Below are 20,570 nucleotides of genomic sequence, written 5' to 3'. Positions count from 1 at the left end.
TTGATTTTTGGTATTAAAAAAAATTAAAAAAATATGGAGTTCTATTTTTTTTTTTTTGGTAAACAAAATATGGAGTACTATTTAATATTTGGGTCTAACTCCTATTTAATATTTATCCCTAAAATAGTAAAATCTGAATGGTTATATTTTATTCATTCAAATTTGAAAAATATTTTAAAGCTTTTTCCTCTCCCAACAATCATGAGTTGTTTTAAAATCACATCTTTTTTTTTTGTCCCAACTTTGCCATAATTTTGACGTGTCAAATTGTGAACGATTGTCTAACACTTTCATATAAACTCAATTTTTTTCTACTACTCAAAAATAGGTCACATAAAAATGATGACAAAATTATGATAAAAAAAAATTATATTCCTAAATTTTCTCAACAATTGTAGGAGTGCTATATTGCTTTGTCAAATTTTTAATTTTGTAATGTAAGTAATCCAAATTATAACAGCATGATCATGGAAAGGCGTATTCGTTTGGATACATATCCACGTCCCAGCATTTGGTGTTTTGGCTTTTTTTTTTTTTTTTTTAAGTCAATTTTCATGTGATTATACACTGTTCAGTAGGTCCCGTGTACTGTTCACGGGACTCACAAACCTCTTTTTTTAATAAACATGGGACCCACAAACCTCTTTTTTCAACAAAATTTTTATTAGAAATAGATTCCACGGCACTATTTACTCATTTAAAAATTATTTTGCTACAGTGTTTTTAGTTTTCAGCAAAATAAGCGGTATTCAAACAGACCCTAAACGGTTAATAAAGTGTATTTGCAAAATTTTAAAAGAAAATGCTATAAGTTTTATTATATAAAATAAAATTTACAAATTAATGTGGTAATAAATATAATGAGTGGACTACCACTTAGTAATTAAATATGTGAATTTTTATTTGTAATTGGTTATTGATGACATATTGGTCAAAAAGTTAATTATAATAAAAATATGTATTTTTTTATTAAATAGTAAATTTTGTATTTTTTTTTTTTTTTGAAACCAGTAAATTTTGTATTACCCCTACCACTACTCATTTTTAAAATAATAAAAGTGAGCTCTTTCTTCTTAAAAAAATGGACTGTTTGAATTGAGGAACTAAAATAAAAAGTGACCCCAAATTTTAGGACCAACTTTTGAGAAACAATATATGTTTTTTCCTTGATTCTGTTATCAATATTTTATTTGTCTAAACGTTTTACATAATCATTAAAAATAAGTTCAATAGAGGACCTTTCTTTAAAAACTTTTTAAGAGTAAAAAAATATCTACTCAAACTATTAGATACTTTTAATAGACCATAAGGAAATTCCCAAAAAAAGAAAACATGATGTGAACTTCTCTCTTCAGCCCTTTCTCTGAGGACCAATGTTTTTTTTTTTTTTTTTTTTTAAATGAAACTCTGAAGACCAATGTTTTTGTTCTTATTTTTTTATATTTGAAAGTTTCAAGTTATGCCTTTTGTTTTTGTAACGATAACTTTATATTTTTATATAAAAATACTAATCAATTTTTTAGGGTACTGTATGCCTATTCTTTTTTTTTTTTCTTTTTTAATTGAGATTTTTAAAAAAATGTCCTCCAAAAGTGATAGTCCATCCTAAAAACGGGCGAAACCCGACCCAGCAAGTTTTATGTACATGTATGTATGTACATCTTTTTCCAAAGTCATTAATTACTCATTGCCTTCTCTTCCGCAGTTTCTCTCCCCATTCTTCACAGCTCTTATGGCTGCTTCTACTGTGGAAGTACCAATCTTCACAGAAACTAACTTGGGCACTCGCATAGCAATGGCTGTCCCTCCAGATATCACTGCAAGAGACTTCAAGAGTGAGCAAAACTAAATTATCTCACACCCATTACCCTCTTTTTTTTTCTTTTTTCTTTTTTATATCAATTTTTCTCTTTTTTTCTCTTTTTATTCTATCCACTATTTTCTGTATAGCACAGTTTGCTTTTAAAAATAATGTAGCTTTCATGTAAAATGAGCAAAATAATCTCACACCCATTACTCTCTTTTTATCAAAATTTTATCTTTTTTCCTCATTTATACCATCCACTCTTTTCTGTATAACACAATTTTTTTTTTTTGGGTAATGCATTGTGAAAAAACATAAGGTGAATTATTCTGGGTGGTAGCCATTTTTGTTTCCAAATTACTTTCTTTGTATTAAAAAGGCTTCCTTTATTTGGTTATCTTTACTTGGCTCTCTGGGATTGAGTATAGTTTTATGCATTAATATAATTATTAAAAAAAAAATTATTTATTGTATTTAAATAGCTGATTGGTAAGATTATAATTTTTTTTGGGGGGGTCTAAATCATTTTGCTTTGTTTTGATTAACTAAGATTTATTGGTTTATAACAATCCTTAATAATGCAAACCATTGGTGCCATTGTAGAAGGTTAAATGTGATATCCAAGTTAATCTCTTTGAAGAATTACTTGTATGAGGATATTAGTACTGATCGTTTTAGGGAGTCTAAGGTTTGCTGGTGGAGATCCTATTAATATGGTCTTTATGAATGTGTGTGTGTTTACTTCCATATTGTGAGTTTGTATACTTGCCCCATGTTATGTTTCATAGAAGAGCTTCTAGTTCATTTGTCTTGTGTAAGCTTGATAAATGATGGCCATATCTAGTTTATGGAATGATAATTTAGTCCAACATCTCTCTGTAGGAGAAGCTGAAAGAGTGCATTTCAATTGTTTCCCCAAGTCAGGAGAGATCATGATCCAAGGATTAATGGTGCCTTATCATATTTATTTTACTCAATACCCATTTCTTGTTCTCAATTATACCATTGAATTCTTTTCTTTATGATCTACTTTTTTTTAAAAAAAAAAGCTTCTAATTCTGTACTCCATGTTCTAGTAGGTGAAGCGAAAGTCATTCTTTTACCATCTGCCTGAGTCAATGCCAATGAAATATGCTTTCCAGGGTAAGAAAGGAACTTGGTTTCTGCATGTGGAAGCACGGCCTTTGAGCGATTTAAGTAGGTCCGGTTTACCCAAGGGTGTGGCTACTAAAGTTATGGAGCATGTATTATATGATGGTAGGAAAGATGCAGTTTATTTGGAACCACCAAGCTTCCTTACAAATACTGCTCAGACTGACACAAGAGGAGAAGGAAAGAAAAGGAGTTCAGAAAGATCAAACTGCATTAAACCTTCCCTGCAAGAGCTTCAGAGCACCGTCTTTAGTCCAAAGGAAAAGACAAATAAGAGATTGAAGAAACACCATCTTTTGGAGTGCACAGCAAGTGAAATAAAGAAGGGATGTAATGGTAGAAATGAAGACGCTCCTGGTGTTACTGCTAAAGAGAGGTCTGATATTTGTCTGTCTGCAAATGAAGTTGAGGCTAGAGAAGGATTGAGCACCAGTGCAATAGTGAAGGCGGCCCCAAGTGACGTGTCATCAGAAGTAGTATCAGTTACAGCTATCATTAAGAGGTATTTCCCAATTTCCAATGAGGTGAGCAGTCTTAGCAGCCCTTCAATCTCTGATATTGATGTCACACATAGAACCTTTCAAGGTCAAATGGAAGAACCATTGAAGACTAAAGCAATTGATAAATGCTCAAGCATACATGTTGATACCCTCCCTGGGTTTGCAGTCAAAACACCACCAAGGATGTTGCCATTGCAAACAACTGCTAGAACTCCAGACTGTTTGGGGAATAAGCCTGGAAGATATAAAGTTGGAAAACGTCTCATTCTGGCCTCATCTAATCTCAGGACTTCTGGCAGCAAGCAAAGACCTACAATTCCGCTATGCAGATTCAAAGATGGAAAAGTGTTAGAATCCTCTATGGTTAAAAATTCAGTCTTTGAGATTAGTGACAGTGATGACTGACACTACTTGGAGGCCTCTTGCTGATTGGGACTACTATTGCATTAAAATATTATGCTCATGCTGAGGAGAAGCTACTAGGCAGAAGGCTCATCCTCATGGTTGGGGCCAGTTATTTGCTGAGCAAGTGAAAAACAATGAATGGATTATGAGCAATTCTTTCTATGAACTTGGATAAACACCTGCTCATCAACAATCAGACTCATGATTCAGTTCAAGCAACAACCACAGAATACTTTGAGAAACAAACTAAAGAACAACGAAACTCATGATTTAGGTTGACCAGCAGTTTTTTATGCTGATATTTTACGTGAAGATGTTGGTCTTCCACGTAAGCATTGCTGGGATTGCCAGGCATAGATGAAAATAGAAGATAGCTATTGTCAAGGCTTTTTGAAGAGAAACTGTCTTTAGCAAAGGAATGCATACTGGAGCAGGTAATTGAAGTGAATGAACTTGCAGTGGTACGTCTACAGTGAGATCAGTAGTAAGTTTACAACTAAACGAGATTGAAGACAGTTCTTTCAAGTAAAGCATTAGTTTTTAATACTCTGGTGTGGTGTGGTGTGGTGTGTTGTAAGATTGCAATTTCTTAGAAATTTATTTCAATTTTCAATGTGTTAGCGTTAAGAGAAAGAGTGAAGTACTTTAAATTTATATATATATATATATATATGAAGTATTCAACGATGAAGTTTTATTCTGCTCAACTGCATGAAGTTAATTCTATGCTTTTATCCGTTGGAAAACAAAGGAATAAAAGAAGCAACCAAATGAACAAAGAACAATGGCTTAGAGGCACAAATGGATCTTGTGCTTAGACAATATTTGCCCCCATGCAAGCGGTATTACAAATTTTTCCTTGAGATACAACTAAGTCTGCTGAGTTCTACAAATAGCAATTTCAGAAAAACCCAACAAATTTCTTGTGTTTTTTAAAATTTGATTATCATGGGATAATAATTATTCTTACTTCAATAATGAGAGTTTAAACAACATATATAGACCATGAAAAGTCACAAATAAAGTATTATCACGGTAAGAAAACAATTAGATACAATCTCATAATGTCCACAAAAGTTTAAATATCAAGTGATGCAACTCTTAATCGTGGTTGTCAAAATCGCGATCTGAATTGTAGGATCGCACGATTTTACGATCTCATTTTACCAAAAGTTTTAGAATCGTACTAGGATCGTAAAAATGGTAGGATCGTATGTAGAATTGTATAGGATCATATAGGATCGTAGGATCATATAAGATTATGAGAGATTACGGCCCTGGCCCATTTTTATAGAATGTGTTGGGCCAAACCCACGTGAATGGGTGGAGTTGTGTTATTGCCGCTCAAAATGGAAGTTTAACTAGTTATATTTTCCCCTTAGATTAAAAGTTTTACAATGGAATCGCCATTTATTTAATTATTGGAAAAAATAAGAAAACTATAATTGAAAAATTCCTCATTTTATTATTTTGAAATTTACATTGACCATAGGAAAATTACATGACTTTGGTCCTAAATACAATCTAAGATAAAGTACATGACTTTGTTCCTTAGTTACAATCTAAAAATCGAAAATTACATAGATAAGCATTTGACCTACTAACCATTAATCTAAGTTTGGAGGCTATGTAACAAGGTGGAAAGGTGTTAGGCACCCACCTTGCCCGGTTAAACCAGTCTTCTAGACTATGGTGGCCAATATTCATATCACATCATTCAATATGTTATCAATCAATTTGCATATTGAATTTAATGTGTGTGCACGTGATAAACCCTAATTCAATTTATTAAGCATTGCATTTGGATTTGAAAAATTAATTTTAGTGAATGTGTGTGGATAATGATATCCTAGATTCAAAAATTTGAAAAAATTATGAAACAAACATGTTTTTTTTTTTTTTTGTATTTTTGATGTGGATCTAAGATTAAAACTAGTGTTATGCATGAACATGTTATGAACAACCAAAAACATGTGAAGAACACATAAGAACAATTAAGAACATTCAACATATTCAAGAGAATTTAAATAGTTACTTTCATGTTTTAATCCTAAATTCTTACAAAAAAACAATTTAGGGAAATGGATTATACTTTCATGCAAAATCCATATGGTGGAGGAGGAGACTCTTGGTAGAGGTCCTAAGGGTCGAGGAAAAGAAGAGTTAGGAGAGGGAGAGTAAGTCTCACTCAATATCTTGAGTCTAGAACTCAAGAGAGAAGAAGAAATGGGGTTTTGGTGTGCTTTGGAATGAAGAAGAGTGAGAGTTTATATGGTAGTGGTGGAGGAAATATGAATGGAATGTCATTTAATGAGGGCTGACAAAGAATCATGAACCTAGACCTTATTTTAGCTTTGGAGAAAATCTGGTACATTAAATAAAAAGATTGGTGGGAATGAGGAGCAAGTCAAAATTTAGTTTTCCTATAGTTGCTATAACAGCCTGTAGAGCCAACTTTGAAAAATTATATCCAACTCAATTCTGATCAAAATTGTCTCATTCATATGCTCAAATTGAAGCCCCGGATGTCTAGTTTCTGGAAAAATTAACCTCATTCATAGATTCAAAATATTTTGAGAGATATAGATGAAATAGTGAGCAGAGGTCATTTGTTAAAAAATGGTTTCAACACAACTAACATTAATATGTCCGAAATTAGCTCCAAATTAACATTAAATGGCTCCAATCACTCTAATTTCAGACTTAATTAATTTCAAATTTACTCTAATTAAAAGATAATTGTACAAATTACTCATTGAATAATTAATGTTTAACTATCTAATTAATTAGGTTTATGCAACCTCACCATAAAATGTAGTTATAACCAATCAAATTATGACACATCTTTGACCTCAAATTAATTACATTTATAACCAATTAAAATTAATTGTTCATAATCACATATAGTTGGACTAAATTTGTGATAGTGCATCTCAACCATTAAAACTTGAGTTGATAATAACTTTCAATCTGGTGGTCCAATTAAGGCTTATAACCAGTCGATTTGATCATTACAATATCAAGATCATTTTAGTAAAATGAGATTAAGGATCTAATGGCCAGAATCAAGATGCATATTTTCAAGGCAAAATTACCCTTTTACCCTCCATGTGAGGTTAAATATGGGTTGCAAAATATGGTGTCAACAAAAATCCTACCAATCCTACCAAAACATCAATTTTTGATTTTTTTTTTTTAAGGGATAAATTTTTGGTTTTGATTAAACTTTAAGGGTTTTTATTTTTCTATGTTGTGATAGTATGACTTTTTATTTTTTATTTTTTATTTTTATAAAATTATGTTAACCTAAGCAAATGTTTTCTTATTTTTAGTTCATTTGTAATCAAAATGAAGAAATGTTTCATCATTTCTAAATGAATAATTTATATTGGTTTTGCTACATTTTAAGGTATAATGTTGTTAAATTTGTTTGATCAATATACTAATTTGTGTTATAATATTACTAAAATGTTTTTCTTATATATAATTTTATTAGTATGCTTGTATTTATATATTGATTGATTGATTTCTTTGAGCATGCTCTATAATTGTTGTTGAGTGGTATAATTTGAATAATTGAGTATAAAGTTGAATCTTGATCTCTTTTGTAGCTCTAGTATACAAATATACAATGTCTATATAGATGATAAAATGGATGATGATGATTAAGACGGTGATCATAAGAACCCTAGAATGAGCATTTTAATATGAAATAATTAAAATGAATAAATGTTATAACATAAATGAAAAGATGTGGGAGTGAATATGGAAGATAAGGAATTAGTGAAAATGTTTAATCTCACATTGAAAAGGAGAGAGACTATTTTATTCTTTTTAATTGTGGTGATTAATGGGCTAAAATATATTGTCTCGGATATTGGGCTAGATACTTGCGCAAGGGGGAGGTGAAAAGTGGGAATTTTTTAGAAAATACCCATCAAACCCAAACAATATCATTAGTTAGGCAAACTTTCAAACTAATTTCGTTTCTAACAATTTGAGTCCAGAGGACTCAATTTTCCTGTAGTTTTTTTCCTGTTTTGCCAGCAGTTGAGGTGGACAAAAAGTCCACGTAAGCCAAAAACCGAGTTTAGAGGACTCGATTTCTATGTATAAAAACCGAGTCCAACAAACTTTGTTTCTATACATAGAAATCGATTCCTCTAGACTTGGTTTCTATGTACAGAAACCGAGTTCATTGGACTCAGTTTTTATACGTAGAAATCGAGTCCTCTAAACTCGGTTTCTATGCATAAAAAACGAGTCCATTGGACTCGAGTTTCTAGTATCCTGTCCTATCCACAGCATCATCAGTCTCATCCCAGTCTCATCCCATGGCAGACGGTCATGTGTACTGAGCTAGAAATTGTGTCCTTTGGAGTCGATTTCCAAGAATGGTCCCCATCCCTCCACGTGTTGCCGTGGGTCCCAACTGGGACCTATTTTTCTCCTTACCCTGTCTCACACCTTCAGCTCTTTTTTTCTCTTTAGAAACTCAGCTCCTCCTCATAAACAATAGCTCCTATTCATAAACAACTTTCCTACTCTCTCACAACACTTGTCTCACACAACACTCATCTTAGGTAATGTGTTTACAATATTGTGATTATTTGCTAGTTTTTGTTTGAAGAAAAATTTAGAACATATTAGGAAAAGTTTTGTTTTTGTTATTTGTTAGTGTAAATATTGTGTAATTTATTGTGACTATTTGCTAGTTTTTTTTTTTTTGGACACATTATATACACATTTATATAAGATCATGAATCTACTTATGATTAATTATTGGGGAATATTTAGTACTAAATATTGTGATTAAATAACAACTGTAAGGTAGGAATTTGTTCCCCCCACATCTGATTGTATCCTACCGCAGTGCCTGGCGCGGTGCGGTTTTGTCCTCGTCCCCGAGTGCAGGCACGAGCAAGCAAGCGCCTAGCTTGGACTTGTACTCGTCGAGTCCCACATCGGTTAGAGAGAGCGCCCCACTACCCTTTATAACGCTTCAGGAGCTTGGGTAGTGGGGCGCTCTCTCTAACCGATGTGGGACTCGACGGGTACAAGTCCAAGCTAGGCGCTTGCTTGCTTGTGCCTGCACTCGGGGACGAGGACAAAACCGCACCGCGGTAGGATACAATCAGATGTGGGGGGAACAAATTCCTACCTTACAACAACATATTGGGAATTATTATTATTTTTTTTTTTTGTTAGTGTAAATATTGTGATTAAATTATTTGCTAAGTTTTTTTTAAAAAAATTAATATTGTGATTATTGGGAATATTTAGTACCAAATATTGTGATTAATTATGTTATTACAACATATGGGAATATTTGTTTTGTTTGTTAGTGTAAATATTGTGATAATATGCTAAGTTTTTTTTTTTTTTTTAAATTACTATTATGATTAATTATTGGGAATATTTAGTACTAAATATTGTGATCAATTGTTAGGAATATTTAGTACTTTTAGGTCTTTATCATGGATATGAAATGGATTATGAGTTTGATACCTAAGATAGTATTTGTAGTCTTTTTACCATAAATTATTTCAAGATATACCTCTTAGGATTTGTAACAGAGATTTCAATGGATAACTGGTTGGTATATAATATTTTTGTTCATCATAATTTATTTGAATGGGTTTTGGAAGTCATGCCCCTAGAATGATTTGTAATTTTTAAAGAATATGAATTTAGTAATGACTATTTTTGTAAGATTACTAAAGGTGAGTATATGCAAATTTTGTTGAGGTTAGTATTGTTGGCATTTCATACGCAAAGTTTTGTGATTGATGTTGATTGAGCATTATAAATTTGTGACTAACACAATTGTACTTGATGATCTATAGGTTAACAATGATCCATATAAATATATACTACAGTGGACCCCTTACCAATGCCAACCCTTATGACGGATTCTCATTTCAAGGTCCGGGTATCAAGTGCTACTATATGATGATATGCCGTAAGCTAAAGACCCTGAATGAGCTGAAAGTAAAAATTATGGAAGAGTTGCAAGTGAACCCTGCTTAGCATGACATGCATATTACTTTTCGTTCTCCATATGAAGTCCTCAACCAATGCATTAATTATAGATATATGGAGATAATAGAGGACAAATATGTGAAATTCATGTTTAGTAAGATGCAGAAATGGGAACAAGCAACATATTTTGAGTTGTACTTCACTTTGGAGCCTAATGCGGAAGTCGGCATAGAGGAAGAAATTGTACAAACAACTACATCTTTACAGTTTGCAGTCTTACATGATCGATGCACCACATTGGGAGGCTATACACCCCCTTTTCAAGAGACACCAGCAACAATTGAAAGCGAATGGTATATATCAAGTAATTACTGCATACAACATCCATAACTTTGGAGGGGGACACCATAATCATGAAGTAAACCTAATAGCCAGAACATGTCATTGTGGAAAGTGGCAAAATCAAAAGATCCCTTGTTCACATGCAATTAAAGCTATTCAGCACTTGGGGCAAGATGCGACTACATATATTGACCCATGTTATAGTTTGGAGAACGCCATTCGCACCTACTCACATCCATTTGTGGTGCCAATGTCGGAGACATTGTGGAGGGATGTGAACGGCCCAAAGTGGGTGCCTGACCTAAACCTGTTGCGAGGCAAAGGTCGACTTGTGGCATCTAGGATACAGAATGAGATGGATGGGGTTCGGCAAGAACCGGGAAGCCGAAGGCTAGATTCTGACTTAAGGGAGATTCAACAAAAGCAGAGCTGTGGATTGTGTCATCAACATGCCATAACCGTAGAAGATGTCTGCTTTCCCGTGGGGCTTCGACAAGTGGTAATGATCCAAACTAAGTAAGTGATGCTTTTATATAAAATGCCATGATGGACATCAATTAACCAAGTTGCATAGATTAGTGCAACTATTAGTTAGAGCAACTATTTTGTACACCATTGCTTTTGTCTATAATCTAGTTTATATTAATTGCATTTTGATAAAAAATAATAAAAATGCACTTAGCCATTGGAATACAAAATTGTGCTTTTGTCACTAAATAATAGGTACTCAGGACATCCTTTTATATAAAATGTCATGATTGTATCAATTAGCCAAGTTGCATAGATTAGTGCGTATGTTTTAGCATTTGGTATCTAACGACAATATTTGAATTTTTGTCAGGTATGCAGATACTCAATTTTGGAATGGCATTGTAGATGTAAATTGGGGTTCTCTTTATTGTGTATTTGAACTTACTACTAGGTTCTATGCGGACAATTATTACTACTAGGTTGTATGTGGACAATTATTATTTTGTTTATCATTGAATGAACTTTTAATCGAAGTATTCTATATCCAATATACCTGTTTCTAGATTGTGATATTATGAATGTTTAATTTTGTCTTTCAATTAGTTGGAATCTATTTCCATTCTTTTCCCCCTCTAAAACATGATATAGCATCATTCAGTTATCCTCATTCTAAGAAATACATGTACTTGTGAAATTCAGTTAGCCTTGATGGGCATCTTACTTGTGAAATCCATATTAGTACATTATGTTACAAATTATATCTGATTTTTTTTTCCAGGCCCCAGGGTGAGAAATACATGTACTTTTCAAACTAAGTCTACTCAAATCAAATAATACCCTTTCCACAGATGGACATGTTGATGGTATGACAACTGCCCTGCATTAATGATGTTGCTTTAACTTCTATGTGGTTACTTTCTCAATTGACTTCATCATTGTCTAGCTCCCATAATCATACATTAGGTAGGCCGTAGAACATGCTCCATTGTGCCAGTAGCTCTTTTTTTCTTTTTTCCTTTTTGGGGCCTTATTTTTTAAGAGATCTGTGTTAATGGTTTTGTTTTTGAAACCGAAAGACCTGGATCTGTTTAGTGCAATAATGAAATTAAAATTTGCCTTTATTTCTCAATCAAGGGTGAGGTACTGAGGAAATTACCTGTAGAACCACATAATTCTCCCCATGTGCTACACTTTCGCCTTTGATTCAATGCATAGTAAGTTACACTCACAATGACAAATAGTGACAAAAAAGTTTCTAAATACACAAAATCTTCGTGAAATTTGTTTCTCTACATAAAGTTTGAAAGATTGAATATTTGAAAACCATATATAACTCCAAAAGTAAAAGAAAACTGTTTTGAAGACAAGCTCATTCTATTTCCACTTTCTAATAAATCACTCACTTATTTGTTATTGCACACAAAGTTACAAGAAACAATCATCTCAATACCCATCTCAAAAGCCAATAGCAACAGATCAGCAACTCGACTCAGCTTCTTATCTCAGGCTTCCATTCTAAAACCAGTTCCACCAGATGTCACCTTGACCATCAATAATTCCATTGTTACCTGTATGAAGAAATTAAAGGCATTGAAAAAAAATAAAATAAAATAAAATAAAAACCCATAAAAAATGCATATGGAAGATGATTCTTCATTAATATCACGAACCTGTTATGATAACATCTGTTAAATTGCGTCCGTTGATGAAGGTCAATAAATAGGAAATTGCTAAAGCTATTACACAAACTTACAAACTGACATGACAATGAATATGATTGGTGCCACTTCAACAACATAATAAATAGCTATCTAAATTACTTTTTTGTGATCTCGTGACATATCAGTTTGTAAGACATATACAATAAAATTATAAAATCTTTCACATCACTCCTAAAATTATTCCTAAATATGGACTAGCAGTGGAGCATTAATGATTATGGATAAGTAAATGAATTATTACAGTAGCATATCTATCCCAAAAAATACATTGATTTTGCTTGTAATTTAGTTAAAACTCAAAACCAACTTCACTGGAATGAGCATTAGTTTTTCTAACCATATTGTGAATAGCTCCATACTGTCCCTCATACTAAATTTCCTATCTTAGATTAATTGCAAAGATGTCATTTAAAGCAGAGGCAAATCATCTGCAAATTTTCATATTTAATATTCATGTTTACAAGCTTTTCTGCTAATAAGGGAAGGTGAATGCTTACTGTTGATCCAAGAATTACTGCATCCTTATCTAACCAAAGAGTAAGATGACTGATGAGATCGAAGCTTCTTGTAAACCACTGGCCTGCCGGGACAAAAAGCTTGGCCCCACCCTTGTCTGCAAATGAATTGAGATAGAAGATGGCATTCTGAAAGGCTTTTGTATTGAGAGTGGACCTGTCGCCAACCGCGCCAAATTCAGTAATTGAGACACTGTGAGGTCAAATTTCCCCTGAATTTGTCTGTTTGCAACATAAGTTGCCATTGGCAGCCCATGAAGCATCACTGAGTAAAGCAAGTACCAGAAGCACATCCACCAGCTGGAAGAGAAAAGTTTAACATTGATTACTTTAAAAAAAATATAAAAAAGACCATTAGTAGTGTGTTCGGGTGACTGTTTAAGTAGCTTCCTTTTGATCTGACTTACTGTCCTAACAAGAGAATGGAAAGAAAGAGCTAGGCAAATTAAGTATAAGCTGAAATAGCAACAAATGGTTAAAGGGAAGCAAAGAACACATAATAGTTCTTAAATTGAAGCATTTGAATCCTACCCAAATCACTCAATGATGATAGAATAGCTGGGAAAATTACCTACATTTTTTACAAAAAAGATAATAGACCAAGAAGAGCTTCAAGAATTACAAAAAAAGAAAAAGAACAGAAAGCTAACTAATTATTAAAATACCAGTTATCCACCACCACTCTTTAAATAAAGAATGAAACAAAAAAGAAAAAACAAAAAACAAAAAAACAAAAACAAAAACTTTACTCTATTAGATTCTAGAAAAGTTTCAAATATAAAATTAATATGTGCTTAATTTGTGGCTGAAACATGATGAATTAAGTAGACATTTCATGAATTTTCAGCAAAGAAAATAGAAAATCAAAATCAGAACAAGCACCAAAAGAAAGCAGGAAACAAAGTAAGCAGTCAAAATATGTACTGACAGTAAAAGATCTCGTCATGCGACTAAGATCTGTTTCCTCTTTAGCCCAAGCCCAAAAAGAAAAAGTTATAGAGGCAAACTTATCAGCCATAAATTCCATATCATCAAGGCAGTTATCAAGTAACCACTGACACAGAAATCTCACATATGCCTCTGCACAGTTCATATCATCCTACAAAAACAGACACTTTAATTTTGCATCTGTGTATTAAATTTCATACTACATGTATATATGTGCACCACAACAAGATAAAACATCAACATTTCAGCCTTTTTGACCCAACAATTGACATTTCAACCAATATTTCCTTCAATTTCTTAACAGCCTATTGCATAACAGCTTGCATTGCAATCCCAACACATAACAATTGCTGATGAAATAGTGCAAATGGATGAGCAAAGCGGTGTAAAATGAATTCATTGGAACAAAACTCTATTATCTTGAAATTGCATTGCTCCTTGGCCAAAGCCATGTCAAGGTTGATGTATTTAACAACAATTAATTTATTAAATTATGATAACGGAGCTACCCACACTAGGATTTTCCACACATACAAACACCTATGCACAGACTCATTTGAAGCATTCAATAGAACTTCAAAAGTCTATAGATCAGCCTTCTCAAACACGATAAATATCAATAAGTATATGCAAATTCACAAACCTTAAGTTCTGCAAATGCTATTTCAGGCTTCACCATCCAGAACTCAGCTAAATGACTGGAAGTGTGAGAGTTTTCAGCTTTTAGTGGTCCAAACGTATAGACACTAGTAAGAGCACATGCATAAGATTCAACTTGTAATTGGCCAGAGACAGTCAAAAATGCTTGACAGGCAAAGAAATCATGGGTATAGTCAATCTTCCCATCATATTTGGGTAAACCAGGTTTAAGCTTTGATCTCCCCTCCAACTTTGGCAGATTCTCTTTTGCTATTTTTAGTTCAGACACAGAAGCAAGAATTTCATCCTTTCTTGCTTTGGCAGATTTCAGCAAGATTGGAAGGATCCACAATGATACTGAAAAGAAGAGAACAAAAAAATACAGCTCAGAACCTGTTTTTTGTACCATAACTGAAAAATATTTTTCAAATATAACCATTACATCTACATTCGCAAATCATTTTTCCTACAATAATTGGCAATTGATTAAAGCTTTGTTCGAGTTACTGTATAATTCAGCAAACACACAATGAGAATGATTGATTGAAGGGTTCACCTTAAATATCAATACATAGAGCAAGAGTTTAAATCTTTCCTTCTTTTTTGTTGATAAGTAGAGGAAGAGTTTAAATCTAGTAAAATGAGACTTAAATATCTACAGTGTCTGCATCTCCATGTGTTGTGCTGCAACTGTTGTTAATATTTTAAATTATACTTTTTCAAATTAGAATGGCCACTATGAAGTTATAATGAATGACAAGGTCCTTTCTCTTATCAAAGAGGCAGAGGCACATTACAAATGCCCTTCAAGCTCCTTGTAATGTGCCTCTGCCTCTTTGATAAGGGAAAGGACCTTGTCATTCATTATACCTTCATAGTGGCCCTTCTAATTTGAAAAAGTATAATTTAAAATATTAACAACAGTTGCCGAAACAACATTATATAGAAGTATAATTTCATAGTGGGCCTTCGTTAGCACCATCTGCATTCTCCAAGTCAATATTAGGTTCCTGGTAACCATGATGCTGCTCCTTAATAGACTCCTCTTCTCCAAACGTACCAAACGATCTTTCTCAAGCTCCTTGTAATGTGCCTCTGCCTCTTTGATAAGAGAAAGGACCTTGTCATTCATTATAACTTCATAGTGGCCCTTCTAATTTGAAAAAGTATAATTTAAAATATTAACAACAGTTGCAGAAACAACATTATATAAAAGTATAATTTCATAGTGGGCCTTCTTTAGCACCATCTGCATTCTCCAAGTCAATATTAGGTCTCTGGTAACCATGATGTCGCTCCTTAATAGACTCCTCTTCTCCAAGTCAATTTGGATGCATGCTAAATCTGATGGATGAGGATAAATGACGATGAGAACCTTCACCAATCAGATTGTGCTGTAGAACTAATAATCTTGGCACAAGGTTCAAATTATCTGGCAGCTTCCCAGACATGCCCAACGGAAGTACTTGTGCTATGAAATCTTGGAAATCTGAATCAAGCAAGTTCTCATACTTTTCATAATAAGATTCCATTATAAAGTTCTTGAAACTACAAAAAGAGCTGATACTTTAGTAACACCTTGGAATTAACCCACCTCTTAACAAAACATTGAACCACGAGGTCCAGGCATTGTAATATGCTTTGGAAAATTACTTGGACCAATACCTACATGTTTTTGGTAAATAATAATACTTTGTTCAAAAAGGAGAACATACAGGGAACCATAACACACAGGTAGTGTAGTAAGGAACTAGCAACATATCAAAACTAAAATGCATAGAAAGCAGGCTGTAGATATTACTTAGACCAATACCTACATGTTGCTTAATTGAAAATAAAATAATAATCTGTCCTAAAAAGCATCTGCATTCCAGCTTTTGAAAATAATAAGCAATATTATATTTATATGGTTTATACCAATACAAAACAAGTATCAACAACATTAAATAGGAATACAACGTAGGATTCATGAATCCCTACTACAAGACGTGTTTTAGATGTAAATAGACATGAAGTTGGCAATACAATATGAAGTTTACTCACCCAATTTGACATCGCCTTGTTCCGTTAACAAAAATATTTCCACCCTTAATATCTCTATGGACCTTGAAAATTGAGTGCAAATAAGCAAGCCCCTACATATAAAAATAATATAATAAATAGATAAATAAAAAAATAAAACAAAAAGTTCGACCAACAGAATAAATTTTTTTGCTTACCAACAAATTAATTATAAATCAGATGGTAGGCAAGGAAGCATTTACTTCACATAAACAATGGCAAAAAGAGTGGCCGACTTAAGTTTTCTAGCAATAAAATTAGCACGATTTTATAAAATAGGCATAGTATTTAAAATTGATTATTCTCGACAATTTTCAAATTCAAACCAACCAATGTCAACCATACCTTCAATGTTTCCCTACAGATAAATGCTATTTGAAACTCCCAAAGGCTCGTCAGTAACATTCATCAAGTCAGCAACACTTCCACCGCCACAATATTCCATAACTATCTGCCAAGATACTAAAATTAGTAGTCTCAAACTATGCAATTCATTTCACTAGTAAATAAATCAAACTCTTTGTTTCCTACCCAAAGACAATCTTCTCCTTGGTAACTCCCCAAGTAGTGCACAACATTGGGATGACTACACTGCTGCAACATCTCAATCTCACCACAGATTTCTTCGTATCCCTCCTCCTAAACACCGCAAACATCATAATTCACTTTAAAAGGGCCAAACTCACAGTAAATGCAACACTAGACACAAGAAAGAGCAAGAAAGAAACACACCCCTTGACTTAACGATATCACTTTGATGGCAACCAGCTCTGAAGTTCTTAAATCCCTAGCTTTGTAAACAACCCCATATGACCCCTTCCCTGCCATACCCAAATACCAACACCATTCAGCACAATGACATAATCACACAAAACTCACCTATATCAACTTTTTTTTTTTTTTTGTAATGAGCAATTAACAATCTTATTAGACAATGAAAAGGAAGACAATGCATAATCAGAACATGATTTTTGTTTTTGATCAAAAGCACCATAAATTTTAATTGTACCTTCATTCTAGCTTCCTCAAAAATGGGCAGAAAAATAAAAACAGGATCAATTGGAGGTGTCGTATATAGGCTACCAGCTATATTGGGAAAAAAGAGCTATATATAGTTAGAATTGCTGGAAAGAGAAACAAATAGACAAAGGAAATATAATGGTAGGTTGCAATAATTTCTTACGACAATACATGTTGAAAGTAGTCTCTTTGGATTGGGAAAAGGGGATTTTTTTTAAGTACAGCTGACAACCCAAACTATATCATTAAAGCAACAACCCAACACACACACACATATATGCATTGAGTCAGGCTGCACAATTTCATTCAATAAAACAATAAAAGAACACACCCAAGCTCACACATGTATATAAGTTAACTCGAACAGTTAGACCATTTGATTCACTCTAAAGCAATAAACTCTCACACACACAAAGACGATTATGGTTTCAAAGAAGGGTGTTTGGCATGTCATTGAACCAGACCAGTATTGCATAACAACATAACCGGGTATAACTGTTTTCACTATGGTAACTTGTAAAAAAAACAAAAAAATACCAGCTGAAAATTGGACTGTTAAATATACTGCTGATTGCAGTGCTAGCATATGATTTAGATGTCCTTTCTTCTGTTTGCCCGCCAAAAGTTGAAACTTTTTAAAATTAAGTGACGAAAGAAATCTAGCTTACACCAAATTTCGGAGATAACAATATATTACATTTAGCCTAAAAAAAATACTATATCATTAAAGCAACAACCCAACACACACACACATATATGCATTGAGTCAGGCTGCACAATTTCATTCAATAAAACAATAAAAGAACACACCCAAGCTCACACATGTATATAAGTTAACTCGAACAGTTAGACCATTTGATTCACTCTAAAGCAATAAACTCTCACACACACAAAGACGATTATGGTTTCAAAGAAGGGTGTTTGGCATGTCATTGAACCAGACCAGTATTGCATAACAACATAACCGGGTATAACTGTTTTCACTATGGTAACTTGTAAAAAAAACAAAAAAATACCAGCTGAAAATTGGACTGTTAAATATACTGCTGATTGCAGTGCTAGCATATGATTTAGATGTCCTTTCTTCTGTTTGCCCGCCAAAAGTTGAAACTTTTTAAAATTAAGTGACGAAAGAAATCTAGCTTACACCAAATTTCGGAGATAACAATATATTACATTTAGCCTAAAAAAAAACGAATTGCAAACCCAATAACAAAATTCACATACACATTCAGATGGGGCGCTAATCCTAATGCATTTTACGTTTATGTTGTCTCGTATAATGTCTGGTATATGGGGAAGGGAGTACTGCATCTCCTTGGTGAGGCTCCTCACATTGCTGCAAAGATGGAGTTACAACCAAACAATGGATTACATGAATTCTAATACCAACCATAACAGCAATTACTTCAATATTCATTACATGAAATGACTTGTCATACCGTGGGGCCAGCCTTGTGTCCTGCTTTATGACCACCTGTCCCACAAGGAGGTGCTTTTCTTATGCGTTTAGGTTGACCTTGCAGGGGTGACTGTAACCCAACTACCTGCTCATTCTCAACATGCACATCTGGCTGTTTTGCTTGACTCCCAACAACTGAAGATCCTACAATTGCGGGGGAGGATGGTGTAGCAGATGAAATGTGAGTGACGCCCGTAGTCATGGGATCTATACGCAGTCCAGGAGTGGGCATGAATGACATGGAGTGACTATAGGGTGGTACATGGTCTATATGACCAATGCTGTACGAGGGGGATTGAGTGTGCATGACAGGAGGAGTCTGACTAAAATCATAGCCGAGATCAAAGGATGGCGGAGTAAATGAAAGATGAGAGGGGTCAAAAAATGTACGTGAGGTGTGTAAAGGGATCTCAGGGTGAGAAGATGCATGAGCAGTTGGTAAAGGGATCTCTAGGCCAGGAACTGCATGAGCAGTACGTGGAGGGAGCTCTGGGGAAGGCGATGCATGTGGAGGTGGAGGGAACTCTGGGGCAGGAGATGCATGTGATGCATGTGGGGGTGGAGAGGGATCCGGCCTACTGACAACTTGATGGGGTGCACCACGGTGACCATGGCTATGGCTGGCACGATTTGAGCTCGTGCTTGGTCATCCAGTATCTTCTGCAGCATCTGGATTTGCCCCATTGGTCTCTTCCAAGGGAAGTTTGACAGTTATACGATGAAGGCGTTCCACATATTTAAGTACAGCTGAGATATGCTTGTACATGGGACTGCCTACTGTATACTGCGTCAACATCTGCTTGTGACTAGCAACCTGCAAGTACAAAAATACAATTAGTACACCTGACACAAAAATGGTGATACGTAACAAAAATTGAAAAGAAAGGTCAAAGCGATTGCCATAATAAGAAGTGAAGCGGAAGTGTGGTCGACGAACCTCCAAGTCACCCTACCATACCAATCGAAGTATGGATGAGCAGGCGACATCGCACCCTGTAGTCATGCTCCATGACATAGAGATCGTGCTCAACTATTCCATACTTGGATATGGCCATAATGTTTGTTCCTCCAATTCACCTCTATCTTCCCTCTCAGGTCTATGGCATAAAGGACGTCGTCAGTATCAACATATGGGGGGATTTCTTGTACCATCCCAAACTGACAAAGAACACGGTCCAGTGTATGTTTCTCTACTAGCCAAAAGCATACAAGCGGCACCCTCACCGTCCATACGTCCCTTCCTGCGACACATAACGGAGGCAGGTGGGCTAAGTCATCTTGATATGGTTCCCACACCACCTAAAATAGCCAAATAAAAGGGCAGCACATTATGCAATGTTCCATTATTTTCGACTATGAGCTATTTTACAAGCAGTAAATACAATAGTCATCAACAATAGAAGGAACATAATTTGGGTACCTGGTTAGGACGCATACAATCTAATAGCTGATAGTATCAAACCAGATAGATTTCTTGAGGGCTATTTTTCATGGTCATGACCCACACAGTCCTACAATTAAGAAAGAGAGAGTCAATACTTGGAATTG

The 20,570-nt window shown here is 34.2% G+C and overlaps 1 protein-coding gene and 1 non-coding gene across 7 annotated transcripts; one reads left to right on the top strand and one right to left on the bottom strand.

Moving 5' to 3' along the window:
• The first annotated feature begins 1,681 nt into the window (after positions 1 to 1,681).
• Positions 1,682 to 4,494, top strand: LOC111986569 (uncharacterized). Of its 4 annotated transcripts, none has more exons than XM_024018236.2 (3): positions 1,682 to 1,835; positions 2,687 to 2,754; positions 2,884 to 4,494. In XM_024018236.2, the coding sequence occupies exons 1-3, from the start codon at positions 1,733 to 1,735 to the stop codon at positions 3,859 to 3,861; spliced, it is 1,149 nt and encodes a 382-aa protein (XP_023874004.1). In that variant the 5' UTR covers positions 1,682 to 1,732; the 3' UTR covers positions 3,862 to 4,494. The 4 variants fall into 4 exon arrangements, with proteins under 4 accessions (XP_023874004.1, XP_023874006.1, XP_065636421.1 ...); XM_024018238.2 differs by having other exon boundaries at positions 2,881 to 4,494; XM_065780349.1 differs by lacking the exon at positions 2,687 to 2,754.
• Positions 4,495 to 11,899: 7,405 nt separating this feature from the next.
• Positions 11,900 to 18,028, bottom strand: LOC111994159 (uncharacterized). Of its 3 annotated transcripts, none has more exons than XR_010631663.1 (10): positions 17,550 to 18,028; positions 17,273 to 17,361; positions 17,072 to 17,179; positions 16,886 to 16,991; positions 16,523 to 16,614; positions 16,074 to 16,144; positions 15,036 to 15,968; positions 14,484 to 14,836; positions 12,875 to 13,192; positions 11,900 to 12,224 (listed from the first exon to the last, which is right to left on the bottom strand). It is a non-coding gene; the product is annotated as an uncharacterized LOC111994159 (transcript). The 3 variants fall into 3 exon arrangements; XR_010631664.1 differs by having other exon boundaries at positions 16,886 to 16,987; XR_010631665.1 differs by lacking the exons at positions 15,036 to 15,968; positions 16,074 to 16,144.
• Between the last annotated feature and the right edge of the window lie 2,542 nt (positions 18,029 to 20,570).

This window comes from Quercus suber, unplaced genomic scaffold, assembly GCF_002906115.3.
Source record: "Quercus suber isolate HL8 unplaced genomic scaffold, Cork oak 2.0 scaffold_233, whole genome shotgun sequence".
NCBI classification, from domain to species: Eukaryota; Viridiplantae; Streptophyta; class Magnoliopsida; order Fagales; family Fagaceae; genus Quercus; species Quercus suber.
The sequence above is the reverse complement of the archived record's forward strand: the minus strand, read 5'-3'. Positions and strand labels throughout refer to the sequence as shown.

Excerpts from the sequence above, each read along its gene's own strand:
- LOC111986569 (XM_024018236.2), top strand. The coding sequence starts at position 1,733 with ATGGCTGCTTCTACTGTGGAAGTACCAATCTTCACAGAAACTAACTTG. Across the intron at positions 1,836-2,686 it reads CACTGCAAGAGACTTCAAGA|GAGAAGCTGAAAGAGTGCAT; the intron begins GTGAGCAAAACT and ends ATCTCTCTGTAG. Across the intron at positions 2,755-2,883 it reads TCATGATCCAAGGATTAATG|GTGAAGCGAAAGTCATTCTT; the intron begins GTGCCTTATCAT and ends ATGTTCTAGTAG.